At 57.2% G+C, this 15711-nt stretch overlaps 6 protein-coding genes across 6 annotated transcripts; 4 read left to right on the plus strand and 2 right to left on the minus strand.

Moving 5' to 3' along the window:
- Window positions 1–182: 182 nt before the first annotated feature.
- On the minus strand, window positions 183–2164 carry ISF_04957 (DEAD-like helicase; the record flags this gene model as incomplete). The annotated part of the gene is made up of 2 exons (XM_018848562.1): window positions 183–1928; window positions 1991–2164. 2 exons carry the CDS (start codon window positions 2162–2164, stop codon window positions 183–185), a joined length of 1920 nt encoding a protein of 639 aa, XP_018704288.1.
- Window positions 2165–3345: 1181 nt separating this feature from the next.
- ISF_04958 (Phosphatidate cytidylyltransferase) lies at window positions 3346–4536 on the plus strand (the record flags this gene model as incomplete). The annotated part of the gene is made up of 1 exon (XM_018848563.1): window positions 3346–4536. The coding sequence occupies one exon, from the start codon at window positions 3346–3348 to the stop codon at window positions 4534–4536; it is 1191 nt and encodes a 396-aa protein (XP_018704289.1).
- A 4590-nt stretch (window positions 4537–9126) lies between these two features.
- Window positions 9127–9895, plus strand: ISF_04959 (putative domain KxDL; the record flags this gene model as incomplete). Its single annotated transcript, XM_018848564.1, has 3 exons — window positions 9127–9482; window positions 9543–9695; window positions 9814–9895. 3 exons carry the CDS (start codon window positions 9127–9129, stop codon window positions 9893–9895), a joined length of 591 nt encoding a protein of 196 aa, XP_018704290.1.
- Window positions 9896–11065: 1170 nt separating this feature from the next.
- On the minus strand, window positions 11066–11620 carry ISF_04960 (hypothetical protein; the record flags this gene model as incomplete). Its single annotated transcript, XM_018848565.1, has 1 exon — window positions 11066–11620. One exon carries the CDS (start codon window positions 11618–11620, stop codon window positions 11066–11068), a length of 555 nt encoding a protein of 184 aa, XP_018704291.1.
- A 1051-nt stretch (window positions 11621–12671) lies between these two features.
- Window positions 12672–14412, plus strand: ISF_04961 (metallophosphoesterase; the record flags this gene model as incomplete). The annotated part of the gene is made up of 2 exons (XM_018848566.1): window positions 12672–13658; window positions 13708–14412. The coding sequence occupies 2 exons, from the start codon at window positions 12672–12674 to the stop codon at window positions 14410–14412; spliced, it is 1692 nt and encodes a 563-aa protein (XP_018704292.1).
- A 422-nt stretch (window positions 14413–14834) lies between these two features.
- Window positions 14835–15392, plus strand: ISF_04962 (hypothetical protein; the record flags this gene model as incomplete). The annotated part of the gene is made up of 1 exon (XM_018848567.1): window positions 14835–15392. One exon carries the CDS (start codon window positions 14835–14837, stop codon window positions 15390–15392), a length of 558 nt encoding a protein of 185 aa, XP_018704293.1.
- Between the last annotated feature and the right edge of the window lie 319 nt (window positions 15393–15711).

A 15711-nucleotide genomic window follows, 5' to 3' on the forward strand; every position in this document is an offset into this window, starting at 1 on the left:
GCCGAGATTCTCCTGCCAATTATAGAAGCCAATTTCACTTTTGTGAAAGGGATAGAGCACATGGATAGGGATCTAGACATTGGGGTAACGGGGTACCATGGGGGACGTGACATTTCGACTTCACCAAGGCGTGCCGCCGGTCATGGGTATATACACATTTACACATCTTCATATACATTTGCTCAGTCATCAAACCCCTCAAACGAGTCCTCCTTGTCCTCGGTCCGCACCGCCTTTTCCGCCTCCCTCTTGGCGCGGTTCTGCTCGCGCACCTGGCGGATCAGGTCCTGCAGCTCCGCGTCCTGCGAGCGCTCCTCCGTCGTCATATTGGCCGCGCGCTCCGCATCGCGCTTCTTCCGGCGCTTCTCCTTGCGCTCCTCGCGCACCTCGGCCTGCTCCGCGCGCCCGCTCCACGCCGCGTTGTTCTTGCGCTTCTTCGCCCTCTCCTCTGCTGCCTTCTCTGCGGCCGCGCCGCTGCGCTCCTCGGCCAGCGCCTCCTGGCGCGCCTTCTCCCGCGCCCGGTCCTTGTACGCGAACGCGTCCCAGTCGACGCCGGTCACGCCCAGCGTCTTGTCGCCTTCCCACTTCTTCAGCTCGGGCATGCGCGGCAGCCGCAGCAGGCCCCAGGCGGCGCCGAGGTCCGCCCAGTCGAGGTCTGCGGTGCGGAAGATGGACGTCGCCTGGTGGCCGCTGTAGCTGCGCACCCAGCTGACAAAGGCCCGCTGCGCCTTGTCGTGGACGGCGCGGTCGTCGCGCAGCAGCTCGCGGAACCGCTCGGTCGCGGCCTGCGCGTCCGACGCGGAGACGGAGACGTCGGGCCGCGTGAGCGGCTGGATGGGCGTTCGGCGCACGTCGAGGAAGCGCACGTAGTCCTCCTCGCGGCCCGGGTGCAGCATGACGACGGCGAGGCCCTTGCGCCCGGCGCGACCGGCGCGACCGCACCGGTGGATGAAGACTTTCGGGTCTGAGGGGGCGTCGACCTGCACGACGAGGTCGACCTGGGGGATATCGAGACCGCGCGCGGCCAGATCGGTAGTCAGAAGCAGCGTTGGGGAGACGGAAGTGAGGAACTTTTTAAAATTCTTTTCGCGGACGTTGGCTGGGTGTTTGCCGTGTAGCGGTACTAATGATATGCCGTCGGGAAGGATCGTGGGTAGTGTATGTTGAAAGTAGTCGACGGCGGCGCATGTGGACAGGAACACGATGCTTCTTTGCGGCGTGATGGGTAACTTTCGTAGTAATTGCGCCAGGGCCGGCAGCTTGTGACTGGCAGGCTGTACCATGTAGGTCATTTGCAGGCTGGCCGGCGTCCTGCGATCCTCGAGCACGCCGCCGTCCTTCATCTTGACCTTGACCTCGATCTTGACGGGATTCCGCAGGCCGACGCGGATGATTTCGCTGACGGCCTCGCTGACGCTGGCGCTGAAGAGGCCGGTACGGCGCTGCTTGGGGAGATGGGTGAGAATGTTTTGCAGGTCCTGCTTGAAGCCGAGGTCGAGTAGGCGGTCGGCCTCGTCGAGAACGAGCGACTCAAAGGTAGATTGCGGGCAGTGGACGTGCGGCGACGAGAGCAGCTCGACCAGGCGGCCGGGCGAGGCGATGAGGAGGTTGGGGCTGTGGCGCATGAAGTAACCGAGATCCTGGGCGGGCGTGGTGGTGCCGCCGACGAGCAGCTGGGGCACAACGACGGGCGCGGCGGTGGCGGGCCGCTTCTCGTCGTCCTGGGCGAGGTACGGCAGGAGCTCGGCTGAGGGCGGGTGGAACGCGAGGAGGGAGAGAAGGACGGTATGTATCTGCGCGGCGAGCTCACGAGTCGGGGAGACGATGATGGCGCCGACGTGGTGCCGCTTCGTGGGTTCCTCTTGTCGGAGGAGGCGTTGGACGACGGGAAGCAGGAAGGCGAGGGTCTTGCCGGAGCCGGTGACGGCCTAGAAGAACAATTAGCGTTGACGTGATGGGATGTGAGGTTGATCAGGTTTCCGTGCTATACCTCGACGACGACGTCCTTGTTTCCGAGAAAGTGCGGCATGGTGGCGGCCTGCACCGGCGTCATGCGCGCAAAGCCCATGGCCGCCACGGCTTCTAGGACCCAGGGCGAGAGGGCGGGCGACAGGCTGTCCCACGCTCGAGGGTCCTTCTTGGGTTGCACCTTGCCGGGAGCCATATTGAGTCCCGGTTCCCGACCAGAAGAAGACTTAGTTTTGAGGAAAAAAAGGAGAGCAGAGTCTTGGTAGAGGTGATTTGGTCTACCGGTCGGTCTATCAAAAAAAAAAGTTGGCGGGCAGCGTTGATCTTGAAAATCTTTATCTTATCAACACGTGCGGGTCAAGACATGGTATGTAGTACCTATGTACCTGCAGGGCAGGCCCTGGAATACAGGGGGCTATGGTCGTGTGAATGCTCACGAGGGCAGCAATACCTGAAGTTTACAAGCACTTGAAAGGAGTTGACGTACGTAAAAGGAATACTCCAGCCTTGACTCTATGTTCTTGATTATTGCAGGTCTGGAAGAATGAAGCGGCAGCACTCGTGATGATATACTAGACGATGCCAATGCGTGGGAGAGCGGGCGCTTATTAGGTACTTATTACCTGGTCCCTGGCTTCTGACGTAGTAGGTAGCACATTGATGGATGAGCAGACGTAGAACAACCTATCAACTTCTTAGCAATGCCAACGATAATTCATTTCAAATAGGAGAGAAACTTGACACATTGCATTCCCAACATTCCTGCTGTCACATGGTCCTCAACCCCGGTCAGAGGCTGGGCGCCTGCGGGTCTCACCGTCATCCGGTACCTTCGGAGCGCAGCCCAAGACAGGATTGGGATTAGGGGAAAACCTTTACATGCACCAAAAGTCTGCCTCTCCACAAACTCATTCAACCTTTTTTCTTTGAGCTGTTCATCCCACTGCGCCATCAAGATTTTTAGTCTTGGCGATACCTGACCGTGACCGTTGTCGAATCTTGCCTATCCAACGTTCTTCTACACCTTCCATCCCCGCCGCGGAATGCAGTAGAGGTGGTTTCCTTTACCGCAAACCCCGGCCCTCCCCACGTTCAACTCTGGCGCCCATCACCGTCTACAATACCACGACCATCACGCCTTTGCTTAGTCCAGATACGATATCTCATCACGCGACGGCACCGCCTTGGTCACTCTACGGCTTGCGCTCCCACGACGTCCGCAACGCGTGCTCGCCTCCCAAAAACAACAAGGGCGTCGTAGCCGCCGACCTCGCCTCAATCGCCAGCCCGCTCATTTGGCCTTCAACCTTTCCTTCGCTGCGACGCATCCTCGCTGGCCCTCTCACCTGCTCACCCCTGCCCCCGATAGAATTCACCATGTCGCTCCGCCGCAAAGCCGCCGCGTCGGCGTCCACCAGCACGCCAACGCCACGCGTGGCCGACCCCTCTGACGAGGTTGAGGAAGAGTACACAGGGCCACGCACCCGCTCCGGCGCGCGCCGCCGTCACACACCGCAGGCCTCGTCGCAGAAGACTACCCAAGACTCATCCTCCTCCGACGCCGAGAATACGCCCGGCAAGCGCAAGTCGCGCACGCGCAGCCGGTCGCCCGTCGACGGCAACAAGCTCGCCGCCATGACGCCGCGCATCGCCGAACCCACGACATCGACCACGCCGCCCAACGGCCACCACAAGCTGCCCGCGACGGCAACGACGGACGGCCCCGCGCAAATCAACGGGAGCTTCCTCGCGCCACCGACGGCCGGGGGGTGGAACTGGCGCGACCTGAGCCGCAGCCCGAGCCCGCTGGGGCTGATCCCGATCCACCGTCACTTCAAGACGTTTGTGCACAAGCACGAGGTACCGCGCAAGGCGCTGCACGTGTCCATCGGCTTCGTCGTCGTCTGGCTGTACACGACGGGCACGCGGACGAGCTCGGTGCCACCGTACCTGATGGCCGCGCTGGTGCCCATCGCGGCGACGGACGCGCTGCGGCACCGCTTCGCGTCCATCAACCGGCTGTACGTGCGCGCGCTGGGCGCGCTGATGCGCGAGAGCGAGTACGCCGGCTACAACGGCGTCATCTGGTACCTGCTCGGCGCGTGGACCGTGCTGTACGCGCTGCCCAAGGACGTCGGCGTCGTCAGCGTGCTGCTGCTCAGCTGGTGCGACACGGCCGCCAGCACGTTCGGCCGCCTCTGGGGCCGCCACACGCCGCGCCTGCGCCGCGGAAAGTCCCTGGCGGGATCGCTGGCGGCGCTCGCCGTCGGCGTGGCCACCTCGACATTCTTCTACGGCTGGCTCGTGCCGACCGTTGGGCCGATGCCCGGCGACGAGGACTTCATGTTCAAGGGCACCTTGGCGCTGCCCGCCGCGCTCGTTGGCGGCGAGGAGAACCGCGAGGCGTGGTCCGTCACGGGAACGGTCGCGCTGGGCGTCATGTCGCTTGTCTCGGGCGTGGTCGCCTCGGTGAGCGAGGTGGTGGACATTTTCGGCTGGGACGACAACCTGACGATTCCTGTCCTCAGCGGCCTAGGCATCTATGGGTTCCTCAAGGTGTTTGGTTAGACCCCGGGGATTCCTGGTCTCAACCTTTTCCTCCCTTGTTGTCTTTTCTCCTCTTGTTCTTCCCTTCTGTGTACTTTTCTCTTCGTCGTCGAGCAACGTTGCTGCGAAATGTGTTTGGATAACACGGAAACCGTTGTCAAGACGTAATGGTCTCTTTCACTTGTCTCATATTTCCGTCTTGCTTGTCTATTCTTCTTCTTTATTACGAACACTCCACTCGCGATTATGGGGACTTCTATGCAATATCAAATTTGGGCAAGGGGGATGTCTCTGCCCGCTGCATGACCGGCGTTTATGGTTCCTTCCTTTTTCTTTCCCTTGTGGTTTCCATACGCCATGCCAGATACCATTTGCATTAGATAGGAAATGGTGATTCAACTTCAAACCACCGCATCTGTTTCTTTATTTTTTTTTTTTTTTTTTTTTTCCAGTTGTTGTGGTTTTCCGATTGTGAGGCTGATTTAGGGAGCGCCAAGACATACTGACCGAATGGCTAGATTCCCCTCTTGTACGAGACTTCTGTGCTGTGCGCGTCGCATGCAGTCATTGGGATCTTTTATGCCTTCTCACCGCGTCCTGCATGTTGACCGTGCGTCAGCATGGACGTCTGCATGCTGCGAGTTGGCACGATGCCGTACATAGGGACATGGATGGATGGACGGATGGTGATTACACCTCTCCGCGAAGTGGGCAACGGTCCGCCGCATGCCTGACGGGGAAGCGAGGCGCGCATTGCATATACACACCGATTCCGAGGGATCACAGCAACCATTTGGCAAACTCTTTTTTAAATTTTTTTTTTTAAAAAAGAAGAACCGTCCATGTCAGAAATACATGTCAGAAATACCAGCCGCGCGCAGCCCACTACAATGTCATTCTACGAAGCTAATCCTAGACCTTACTATTCGCACGCAGCGCGCCGGCCCCCCATCGACTGATGCCTACCAAGAAATGCACTGGGAGAGCCGCACTGTGAAGGATGAGCTGAAGCCCAAGTGCTGAGCTGTTCTTGCGGTTGGCGTCGTTGCGCTGTTTTGCTGGTACCCAAAAGAAGCTTGGCTGGCAACCCGCACCGAACAGAGACAAAACAACGCATACATACATACATACATACATACATACATACTTGCTCGGGTGGACAAGGCAAGGCCATCCCCATCACCTAGATGCAGCTCATTATCCATTCCATCGCATGGTCGATGAACTGGTAATGCAGGCAATGCTGTCGTGCATTCGCATCCTCCAAGCCACCGCTGGCTGCTTATTTGTTTCCTTGATATCGCCCTCGACCTGTCCGTCTATCTCGACAAGTACTGAGTGCCGAGACTTCAATGCCACAGTTACATGACCAGCTGAGACACAATAGCCTAGGCCCCCTGCTTTTCATGCCCAAGCACTCGAGTGCAATGTCGCTTCGTTGAGGCCTGATTCCCGGGTCCTTGGGAGCGGTGTGCGAGAAAAAAAAGGTGGGCGAACGCTAGTCGGTGCTAGTGATGCGCCGCCTCGGGGTTTTGGTGTGTGTGGTGTGCAAGGATGGCCATGGCAAATATGGTGATGGCAAATTGCGCTGATGATGATGATGAAAGGGATTAAGTGGCAGTGGTTGGGCTGCAACATGATGTCCTTGCTGGTGGTGGTGGTTGTTGTTGCTTCTGCCGTTGGAGAATGGGAGACGTTCCGTGTCGGACACGCAGAGCTTGGACGACCCCTCCGTTCTCTCGTCCACCTGCATAAACTTGCAGCGTTGAGCACATGCATGTCTGTACCATCACTCGAAACTCGTGACAATTTTTACATGTTTGGGGATTACTTGAACAGTTTGCGAGAGACAAACATTGCTGTTAGTTCATGTCCAAGCTGCAATCCACGAGGAGCAGCATCGGAACGAACGAGTCGACGTCACCGGGCGCACTTGGCGGGGGAGGCACAAGTGAATTGGCCAGTCAAGAAAGCGGAAAGGGCCGCAAGTTTGGGACATGGCCAATCATGAGGTCAACAACTGTGCATGGCTAGGGTGTTTGATGCCGGGATCACCGAGCATTGTCCCAATGAGGGGTTGTGGAAAATGGAAAAGAAACCAAGGACCCCGCGGTATTCGTTGGCCCTTTTCACTATTAGCATCACTGATTAGATTAGAGGCGAGGCCTAACAAGGTGTGGTGGTGGTGGAGGGCATGGACAAGGCGGGTGTGGTGCATCGGGCTACGACAGCTCTTCTGCAGGGATTCTGGGGCGTAATTGAGGGCGGGGGGCTGTTTTAGCAGATTGTAAAAGGACATGAAACGACTCGCCCAAGCTGGAAGCTCGCGCGATGTGACGGATGACAGCAACAAGGAGAGGAGGAGGAGGGCATACTGGGCTAGTGTGTGTAGGATGAGGGCGACTGGAATGGGAAGGTTGAATAAGAGGGCGATTAGTCGTTTTCAGGAAGCCATCGATGGGGCTATCTGAGAGAGAAAAGCGCAAGAATTGATATTTCAAGGGGATAGATGGATAGATGGTATACAGTCTTGTTTGCATGGTGGTAAGTTGCCTAGAGCATGCACAACTTGGTGCATATACCAGAATCGGCTCTGTCATCCAGGCCCGTCTGTTGCATGCGAGCCAGGCACGATAACTACATATAGGACATATCGGTATACATATGCAAGGTTCGAGTGCACATACACACACAACACACACACACACACACACACACACACACGCACGCACGCACGCACACATATGCATGCGTGGGCAACTCTCGGGACATGTTCTGGCAATTAACTCATTTTGACAACGCACACGTTTTTTTTTTCTGGGCACTGCACCCCTCCTTCCCCGAATCGAAGGGCGGGGAGAGCAGCTGCATCTCTGCCCAAAGGCCCCGGGGGCGGTGGTTGGTTGGTGGGGGGGGGTGCTGCTTTAATGGAAGAGGAAAGAGGTTCATGCATGACGCCGGTTTGTTTAGCGTCCCGGGGCCGCGCTTGTTTGACGGCAAGACCTTGGCTGGGCAGTTTCCAGTTACGGTTTTTCCGTCTTCTTCCTGTTTTTTTTTTTTCACTCTCACTCTTACTCGTTTTTGCCAAAAGAAGAAGAGAGTACCTCGGTAGGGAGAGACTATTCAGTCACCCAACAGATTGCGGCTCAGCCTGGGACGAAAAAGAAAAAGACCTACATACATGCCGGCCCGTGAGACCTTGACTTACACCCCTCGCTCGCCTTGTTCGTCCCCGCCGCCCTCCGTCTCCGCCCGCCACCCGCAAAGAACGTGCCCAATGAGCAAACTGGTTTTTTTTTCTTCTAGTTATTTTATGTATAACCGTTGAATGAGGTCATAATGGCAAGCAGTCAACGACGAAAGAAAAAGAATTAAAAAAAAAAACAAGTTAACAGTCTCGTCCATCTGTGACGCCGGCGGGGTTCGACTGGCTGGTACGGGAACGTGAACTTGCTGCACTTGCTGCTGTGGGCTCGGACGAATGCCATTGGGCTGCAAGCCCCTTCGAGCCTGGTATTTTTTTTCCTTCTACGCCTTTTTTTTTTTCAGCCCGACTTGTGATTGTGATTTCCATTTCTTCTTCTTTTTCTTTTATACTTGGTTTCCATCCCTCAACCCCGGTTGTCGCAATTGGCCCAATGCAACATAACCCGAGTTATCTGTACTTGTTCATGTACCTAAACTACCCTTTCCTCCCACCACGAGCCATGCAGTACATTAAACCTCCTTCATTATTAGCGCACATCTGTTTGATATCTCTTTCCTTTTTTTTTCGTCATCATTCTCGGCCTTGTAGTCCGTTCCCCATTCTCCACCACACCCGGGAGACTGGATTCTGGAGCTTTTCCTCTTGCTCCTCGGCATATGCAAGCACTTTTGTTCTACCCGTTCTTGCTTTGTCTTAAAAACCAATCCGACACCTTTTTTTTAATTCCCATTTTTTTTTCTTTCAATTTTACCTAACCTTGCACTTTGCCAACACCCGCCTCACACTTACACCCCCCTCCCCCCCCCAAACATCATCACCGCTCACCACGCACGCCCCAATCCAATCCCATAGACCAACCTCCGTCTCCTGCTCTCTCTTTTCCTATCTACACCCTCCCCATTCAACACTTTTTATCAATTGCCACCAGACCAAAAGCCATTCAACTGCCCTCTACAAAACTAATTGACGCCTTTTTCTGGCCCACACAACCATCACCGCCCCGGCCAGTGCTGGCTGGCCCACCTTGCCCTCCTCATGGCTACCACCACGGGCGAGGTCTCGCCGCTCCTCGCCTTCCCGTCCTGATACCAGCACGCATCGTATCCGTTCTCGTCCCCCCGGAGCGGGTCGCTTCCAACGGCCCTTGGCGAATAAATCATGTCATGTGTTATCCAAGAGCAAGGGGGGCTGTCCGTCCCTCGAAAAACTATAAAAGGGCCCGTTGCCCGTCCTGTAGACCGTTGCTCCTCCTTCTTCCTTTCATACCTCGTCTTCTGTAGAAACTTGTTCGATATCCTCCTCCTCCAAGTCCAACCTTGCCTCCTCTGCCTTGATACGCTTATACAATCCCCAACCCTCCACGCACACACATACACACACACACACACCCACGGATCACCATCATGTCCGTTCACTACCAGACCGCCGGCTACTCCATGCCCATCAGTGTCCCCGGCAAGGGCAACGCGTACCCTTCCTACAGCCAGTACTCCATGTCGCCCCCGGAGTGCGACGACGCCGCCTCCTCCGTCTCCGGCGCCCACTCCTACTCCCACGCCGGCCTCTCCAGCGCCAGCGCCAGCAGCGCCGCCGCCAGCTACTACCTCCCCGGCAGCGCCGTCCCCAGCAGCACCGGCGCCGACTTTGACAGCGCCGGCTCCGCCAGCGGCATCGACTTCCAGGACTACATGCAGGACCGCCTCTCCCACTCCTTCAACCCCATCCCCCTCGACCGCAGCACGGCGGTCCAAGCGCAGAGGTACGTTGCTTTCTCAACAGAGTGGCGGGTTTTTGGCCGGCTAACGAGGGAAATGATTAGCTCGGGCAAGCTCAATGCCAAGCATCGTGAGCTGATGGACCTGCAGAGGCAGGCCCAGGCTCGTCTCGCCCGCACTCGCGAGCGCTTCCAGGAGGGAATGCGCGACGCGCGGGAAGTTCGCGGCGATCTCGAGTGGACGCAAAAGAAAGTCTCGTAAGTGAAATCGCGACGCCCCCTGATGGCGGAAATTGCAAGGGATATCCGGCAAAAGTTCTTCACGTCATGTCTTGCTTTAGCGGATCGCGTCGGCTAACTTGACTCGCTTAACCAGCTCCCTCAACGCCAAAGCTTCACGCATGCATCCCAAAGAATACGCCAAGGCTCGCGCCAGGTTTCCATCTCCGGAATGCTAGGAAACCTGCTCTCACGACTTTTTTTTTGACACATTTTCATTTGCGACATTTTAGCCTTGGTTTTGATTCTTTCCTCCCCGTCTTTCCTCCCGTTAATTTCTCATCTATTCGGAAACGCAGCGGCAGCATTATGATTTCACGACATTACGACCGGACAGGACTTCCTCAACAGGATATTTAAAATTTCAACTATTTCAAAACTTGGCAAGTAATTTGGATACGCCAAGAACAACAACCCTGGAGAATAATACAACAAAATTTCATACCGCGGAAAAACATCCCCAGCGTATCGTTCCTGGTGGGCAGGGACGTCAAATCTGGATCGCTGCGCGGCAATCGTGCAGCCATCTAGGCGCGCCATCTCTTGCTGCTTTATCGGCCCCAGCCGAACGACCGGGGTTCTTCCACCAGCATATCCCACTCTGCGGGCCACTTGCAGACTGTGGGGTGCTGTGGCCGGCGTCATCCCCCGGGGCGATTCGTGTTCGATGCCATCGAAAACACTGAACGTGTCCCTGGCACCTAAACCGGCTTCTCCCGGGGGCTCCTCATCGTCTGAGCGATCCAGGGTCGTGTATTCCACTCAATTGGCTTCCAGCGTAACTGTGAGCCCCGCACACAGTGATGCTTCATCCGTGCTGCTGCGCAGGCACTCGACAGGGTTGGCTGCAAGCCAGGAACGCCGACAAGAGGAGCCACGCGGGGGACGGCGTACCGGGGTGGAGGACCGTTTGTTTCTTTGCAATGCGCTTTCCCTATTCTGGATAGATAGTGGTGTTCGACTCAATATGAGCTCTGTATCTGTACATCCCATAGCAAATGATAGGCTTTGGTACCTCTTTTCCGTCCTGGGACAGTAAGCCACCCCGGAGAGGCTGCCCGGCCAGTATCCATCTCTTCCTGCGACACGCCCCCCGTAGACCAAGTCGACTGATGCTTCCATGTCTTGCCAAGGGTGTGTGCTAGTGTCTGTGCCGGTAGAAGAGCGGTTCCTCCAATCAGGTGATTCGTATGGCCGATGGGATATCGTCATTGCCGACAGAAGACCTGCATCACGTGATGACTGTCCTGCATCGGCAACAAAACTGAGGCCAAGTGACAGAAGTCGAGGCTATGGACTGTCGACGGTATTGCCCAGGTTGTTCGTATCCTGTGCTTTGAGCAACGCTTTCAAGCGGCCTGCTGAGTATCGCCCTTGTTCATGTGAACGTGGTCCCACGTCGAAATTGGTGACAGGCCTGCCGCTTCTTCGAGTTTTGCCCAAGGGTTTTCGTTGGAGAAATGGTCGTAGTAATCCTGATACCATAGCTTGTTCCTATCACGATGGCCGCCCGCTTGTCGTGGCGCACCCCCCCGCTGGTGCTGATGCCCAGCGAAGCCCCCGGGAGGAGGGGCGGGACGTTGAGGAAGGCCAGCGATTCCGGCGCCGATGCTGGGAGAGGATTTGCTATTGGCATCGACAGGGAGAGTTGCACTTTCTGTTGCAGGGGTGGTTTCGCCGTGATTCTTCGCATCATCGTTGCCGTCTTCCACATCCAAATCAATCTCGTCCGCGTTGGTAGGTGGAGGAGCTCGGCGCTCCCCTACAGGTGCAGTGTTTGCGCCAGTACCGTGAAGCTGACCGTCACCGATGGAGATGACGGCGTCGTTGTTGGGATTGTATTTGCGTTTTCTGCTCGGAGGATCTTGCGCGCCAAACGAAGAGAATCCCATGGTGGCCGCCATGGCCGCAGCCGTATCGTCGTCCATCTGGCTTCGGACTAAAGTTGTCGGGCAGATGAATGAAATTCAAGACTACCAAGTGCAAGGATCTGTCCGAAGCTACGCAGGGAGGGTCGTGTGATTGCGCGGCAGGGAGTAGTGCTTGGAGATTGAAGATTGAAGAAGCCGTCCCCAGCTCTGTAGCGGGCAGCCTGTCTAGGCAAGTTAAGTGGGGCGCTTGATCAGTGAGCGCGGGATCACAGGGAATGTGGGTGCCTTGAGAAAGGTTTTTGTTGCTACGAATAAATATGTGGCCATCGCCCGCCACGAAGATTGGTAAAAAGGGCATCCCTTATTTCCGCTTTTCAATTCAATTTAATCTATCCCGCTATTCAAACTTACAAAGCATTCGTGTTGCGGTGTCTTGGGGCCGTTGAGCCAACCCTAGCGGTTAGGAGAGAGAGGGCCCTTTGTTGGGTAGCCTCAAGCTGCAAGCTGTGTGGTTGTTCTGCCTCGTCACAACTAGCTATTGTTGCATAGCGCTTCCCGGCTATATAAATTATAGGGGAAAGGGTGTAGAGTTCATACTAATGATTAACCGTAGAATACCAACGTAATGAATATATTCAAGGCAATTCTTATCCGGCTCATCAAACTATAAACGCCTCCGAGGCTTAGTGCTCCTAGAACAACGGATCTCCTCACCGAGGCCCCCACGACGGCTGCGCTAATCATCGTTCTTGTTCCTGGCCACGTTTTTTGATCAGCAGTCTTCTATAATTGCATAGAATGAATATATTCGAGGCAATTCTTATCCGGCCCATCAAACTATAAACGCCTCCGAGGCTTAGTGCTCCTGGAACAACGGATCTGTTCACCGAGGCCCCCCCCCCCCCCCCCCCCCCCCCCCCCCCGGTGTTCCTGGCCACGTTTTTTGATCGGCAAGCTTGCAAATGTCCGGCATGCTACTGGCTATAACAAGGCTGGGGTTCGTGCCAAGAGCAGATGCTCTCTTGGCCAAGACTCAACCGTCGCTCGCTTTTTTCCTCTAATGGTCTATTTCCGGTTCCCCGCCATGAAGTCCACGATTGCGCTCTTGGCCGCCATGGTCGTCGGCGGCACGGCCGTCACGCTGAATCCCCGCGGGCCGAACGCGGCGGGCCAAATCCGTCTGGCCTACCACGGCGACGAGGGCATGATGGTCAGCTGGAACACCTTTGAGCACGTCGCCGGGCCGTCGGTGCGATGGGGCCTGTCGCGGGACAACCTCGACAACACGGCGTCGTCGGAGACGTCGGTGACATACCCGACCTCGACCACCTACAACAACCACGTCCTCGTTGCCGGGCTGCAGCCGGACACCACCTACTACTACCTGCCCTCGCCGCTGCCGCAGGGCAACCATGAGCCGTACAGCTTCAAGACGGCGCGGCCGGCCGGCGACGCCCAGCCGTTCTCGGTCGCCGTCGTCATCGACCTCGGCACCATGGGCCGCCTCGGCCTGACCGACCACGCCGGCAAGGGCGCGCGCCCGGAGAACGTGCTCAAGCCCGGTGAGAAGAACACCATCGACTCGCTCGCGAGCACCGCCGGCGGCTGGGACTTTATGCTGCACCCGGGCGACATTGCCTACGCCGACTACTGGCTCAAGGAGGAGATTGCCGGCTTCCTGCCCAACACGAGCATCGCCGACGGGCACATCGTGTACGAGGCCATCCTCAACGACTTTTACGACGAGATGGCCGTCGTGACCGAGTCCAAGCCGTACATGGTCGGCCCGGGCAACCACGAGGCCAACTGCGACAACGGCGGCACCACGGACAAGGCGCGCAACATTACGTATGATGTGAGCATCTGCTCGCCGGGGCAGACCAACTTCACGGGCTTCAAGAACCACTTCCGCATGCCGAGCGACGTCTCGGGCGGCACGGGCAACTTTTGGTACAGCTTCGACCACGGCATGACGCACTTTGTGCAGCTCGACACGGAGACGGACCTGGGCCACGGGTTCGTCGGCCCGGACGAGGTGGGCGGCGACGGCGGCGAGGGCGCGACGCCCCTGGTACCTGAGCAAGAAGAACGAGACGGGCTCCATCTGCTGGTCCTGTAAGCGCGTCTTTGAGCCCTTGTTCCTGCAGCACGGCGTCGACCTGTACCTGTCAGGCCACGCGCACGTGTACGAGCGGATGGCGCCGCTGGCGGACGGCGCGGTGGACGAGAGGGAGCTGCAAGATCCAAAGGCGCCGTGGTACATCACCAACGGCGCGGCGGGCCACTACGACGGCCTGGACGACCTGCTGCCCAAGAGGCAGGCGTACAGCCGGTTCGCGCTGGACGTGAGCAACGCGACGTACGGCTGGAGTCGCCTGACCTTTCACAACTGCACGCACATGACGCACGAGTTCGTGGCGAGCAACAACAACTCGGTGCTGGACACGGCGACACTGTTCAAGGACCGCAAGTGCGACCTACGCAAGGGCGGCCACGGTAATGGCAATGGCACGACGGGCGGGCATCACCCCAACGGCACGGCGACGCATACTGCGACGACCTGCACCGCGGCGACTGCAACCAGCTCGGCGACGACGTCATTCAAGGGAGCCAGTGCTACGCACAGCGGCGTGGCGGTTTCTCCCAGTGGCGTGGCTGTTACTCCCAGTGGCGTGGTCGTTTCTCCCAGCGGCTCGGCGACGGCCTCTCCCAAGGCACCAAATGCTACGCACAGTGGTGTTACCGTTCCCCCGAGCAGCTCCGGCGCTCGTGCCGCAGCTTCCGTCACGGTCCTTGCACTTGCTGCGCTGTTTGCCTGCTTGTAAATGGTGATGTTGTTCTATGGCGCTGTTGTATAATCTAGAGAGACACGTTTCATAAGTAAAGAGAAATTTCACGTCATTTCAACGGGCTCATTGTGTACTGTCCTTTAGAGAAGCGCGCTTGATGAAGTGTGTCATGGTAAAAGTAAGATAGGATAGATGGCACAGATAAAGCATATGAGACAGAGTAGATGAAGCAGATAAGACAAATGATGAACATATGATGCATGAGCCGTATTCCTGCTACTCCCAATCAGCGCTTAGTTCGTCTATCGTCTTCTAATACGATACAATGATCTCATCATGAAGCCGTTCCGCGTCCCGAGGCGTACCAAGCATCAGCTCCGCCGAGCTGCCAAAGATGATCTCCCGCATCTCCAAGCACAGCGGCTCGACCACCTCGAACGCCCCGCGGAAACGACCGCATGACGCGTCCCAAAGCCATTGACCGTCATGCAGCCCAGATTCACAATCGGCATCGGCTGGCAGCAGCCACCCTCGTATCCGCCAAGGGCCTCCCCGTGGCGGTCGACCTCGTCGCGTGCGCAGAGCCGCTTCCGCTCCTCCCAGGCGGCGGCGCCCGCACATCCGCAGCAGCACGTAGAAAGGATTCGAGGCCGTGCCGGTACGTGCGCTCCTTGCCCTCCAGCACCTCGATCGCCATGAACGGCCCCCCCCCCGCCCCCCGTGCCAGCGCGCCTTTCCGCGACCGCGCCGTCCCGCGGCGGGCGCGGGTCGAGCAACATGCCCTTGAATCCGTCCGCGGCGGCGGGGTTGATGGTCACGATGGTGTCCATGGAGATGTCGCCGTGGAGCAACCCAGAGTGCGCGTACAGATTGCGGTGCACGCGCGTGCCGTCGCGCAGCGCCTCCAGCAGCTCCGCGATGGTCTCGAAGTGGATGATCGGGACCATGCGCGGTCGCGGGGGGATCAAGTCGTCGAGTGGGTGCTCCTTGATGAGGGAAATCTGCTCTTCGGTTAAGATCATTGTTGTTATTGTTGCCGTTGTTGCCTGTCGTTGTTCTTGCGGAGAGATATGTGCTGGGTACACGGATAGATGCTGCCTGGAAACATACTCGCGCTGGCCCTGTAACACATATCAAGTAACGCAGAGAGTACTAGCAAGGGTTTTCCTGTCTGTTTCATCACTTCTTACACATTTGATAACTGTATCATTTCCTGTACTTGTTCGCTTTTCAGTCCTGCTCGGCGAGAAACTGACCCTTGGTTGCTAATAGTATTTGCACAGCCAGCCCAATTATAGGACCGGTTTCTCTCAACGTGTTCTAGAATTGAAGTAA

Source organism: Cordyceps fumosorosea, assembly GCF_001636725.1.
Source record: "Cordyceps fumosorosea ARSEF 2679 chromosome Unknown scaffold_11, whole genome shotgun sequence".
In the NCBI taxonomy this organism is placed as follows: domain Eukaryota; kingdom Fungi; phylum Ascomycota; class Sordariomycetes; order Hypocreales; family Cordycipitaceae; genus Cordyceps; species Cordyceps fumosorosea.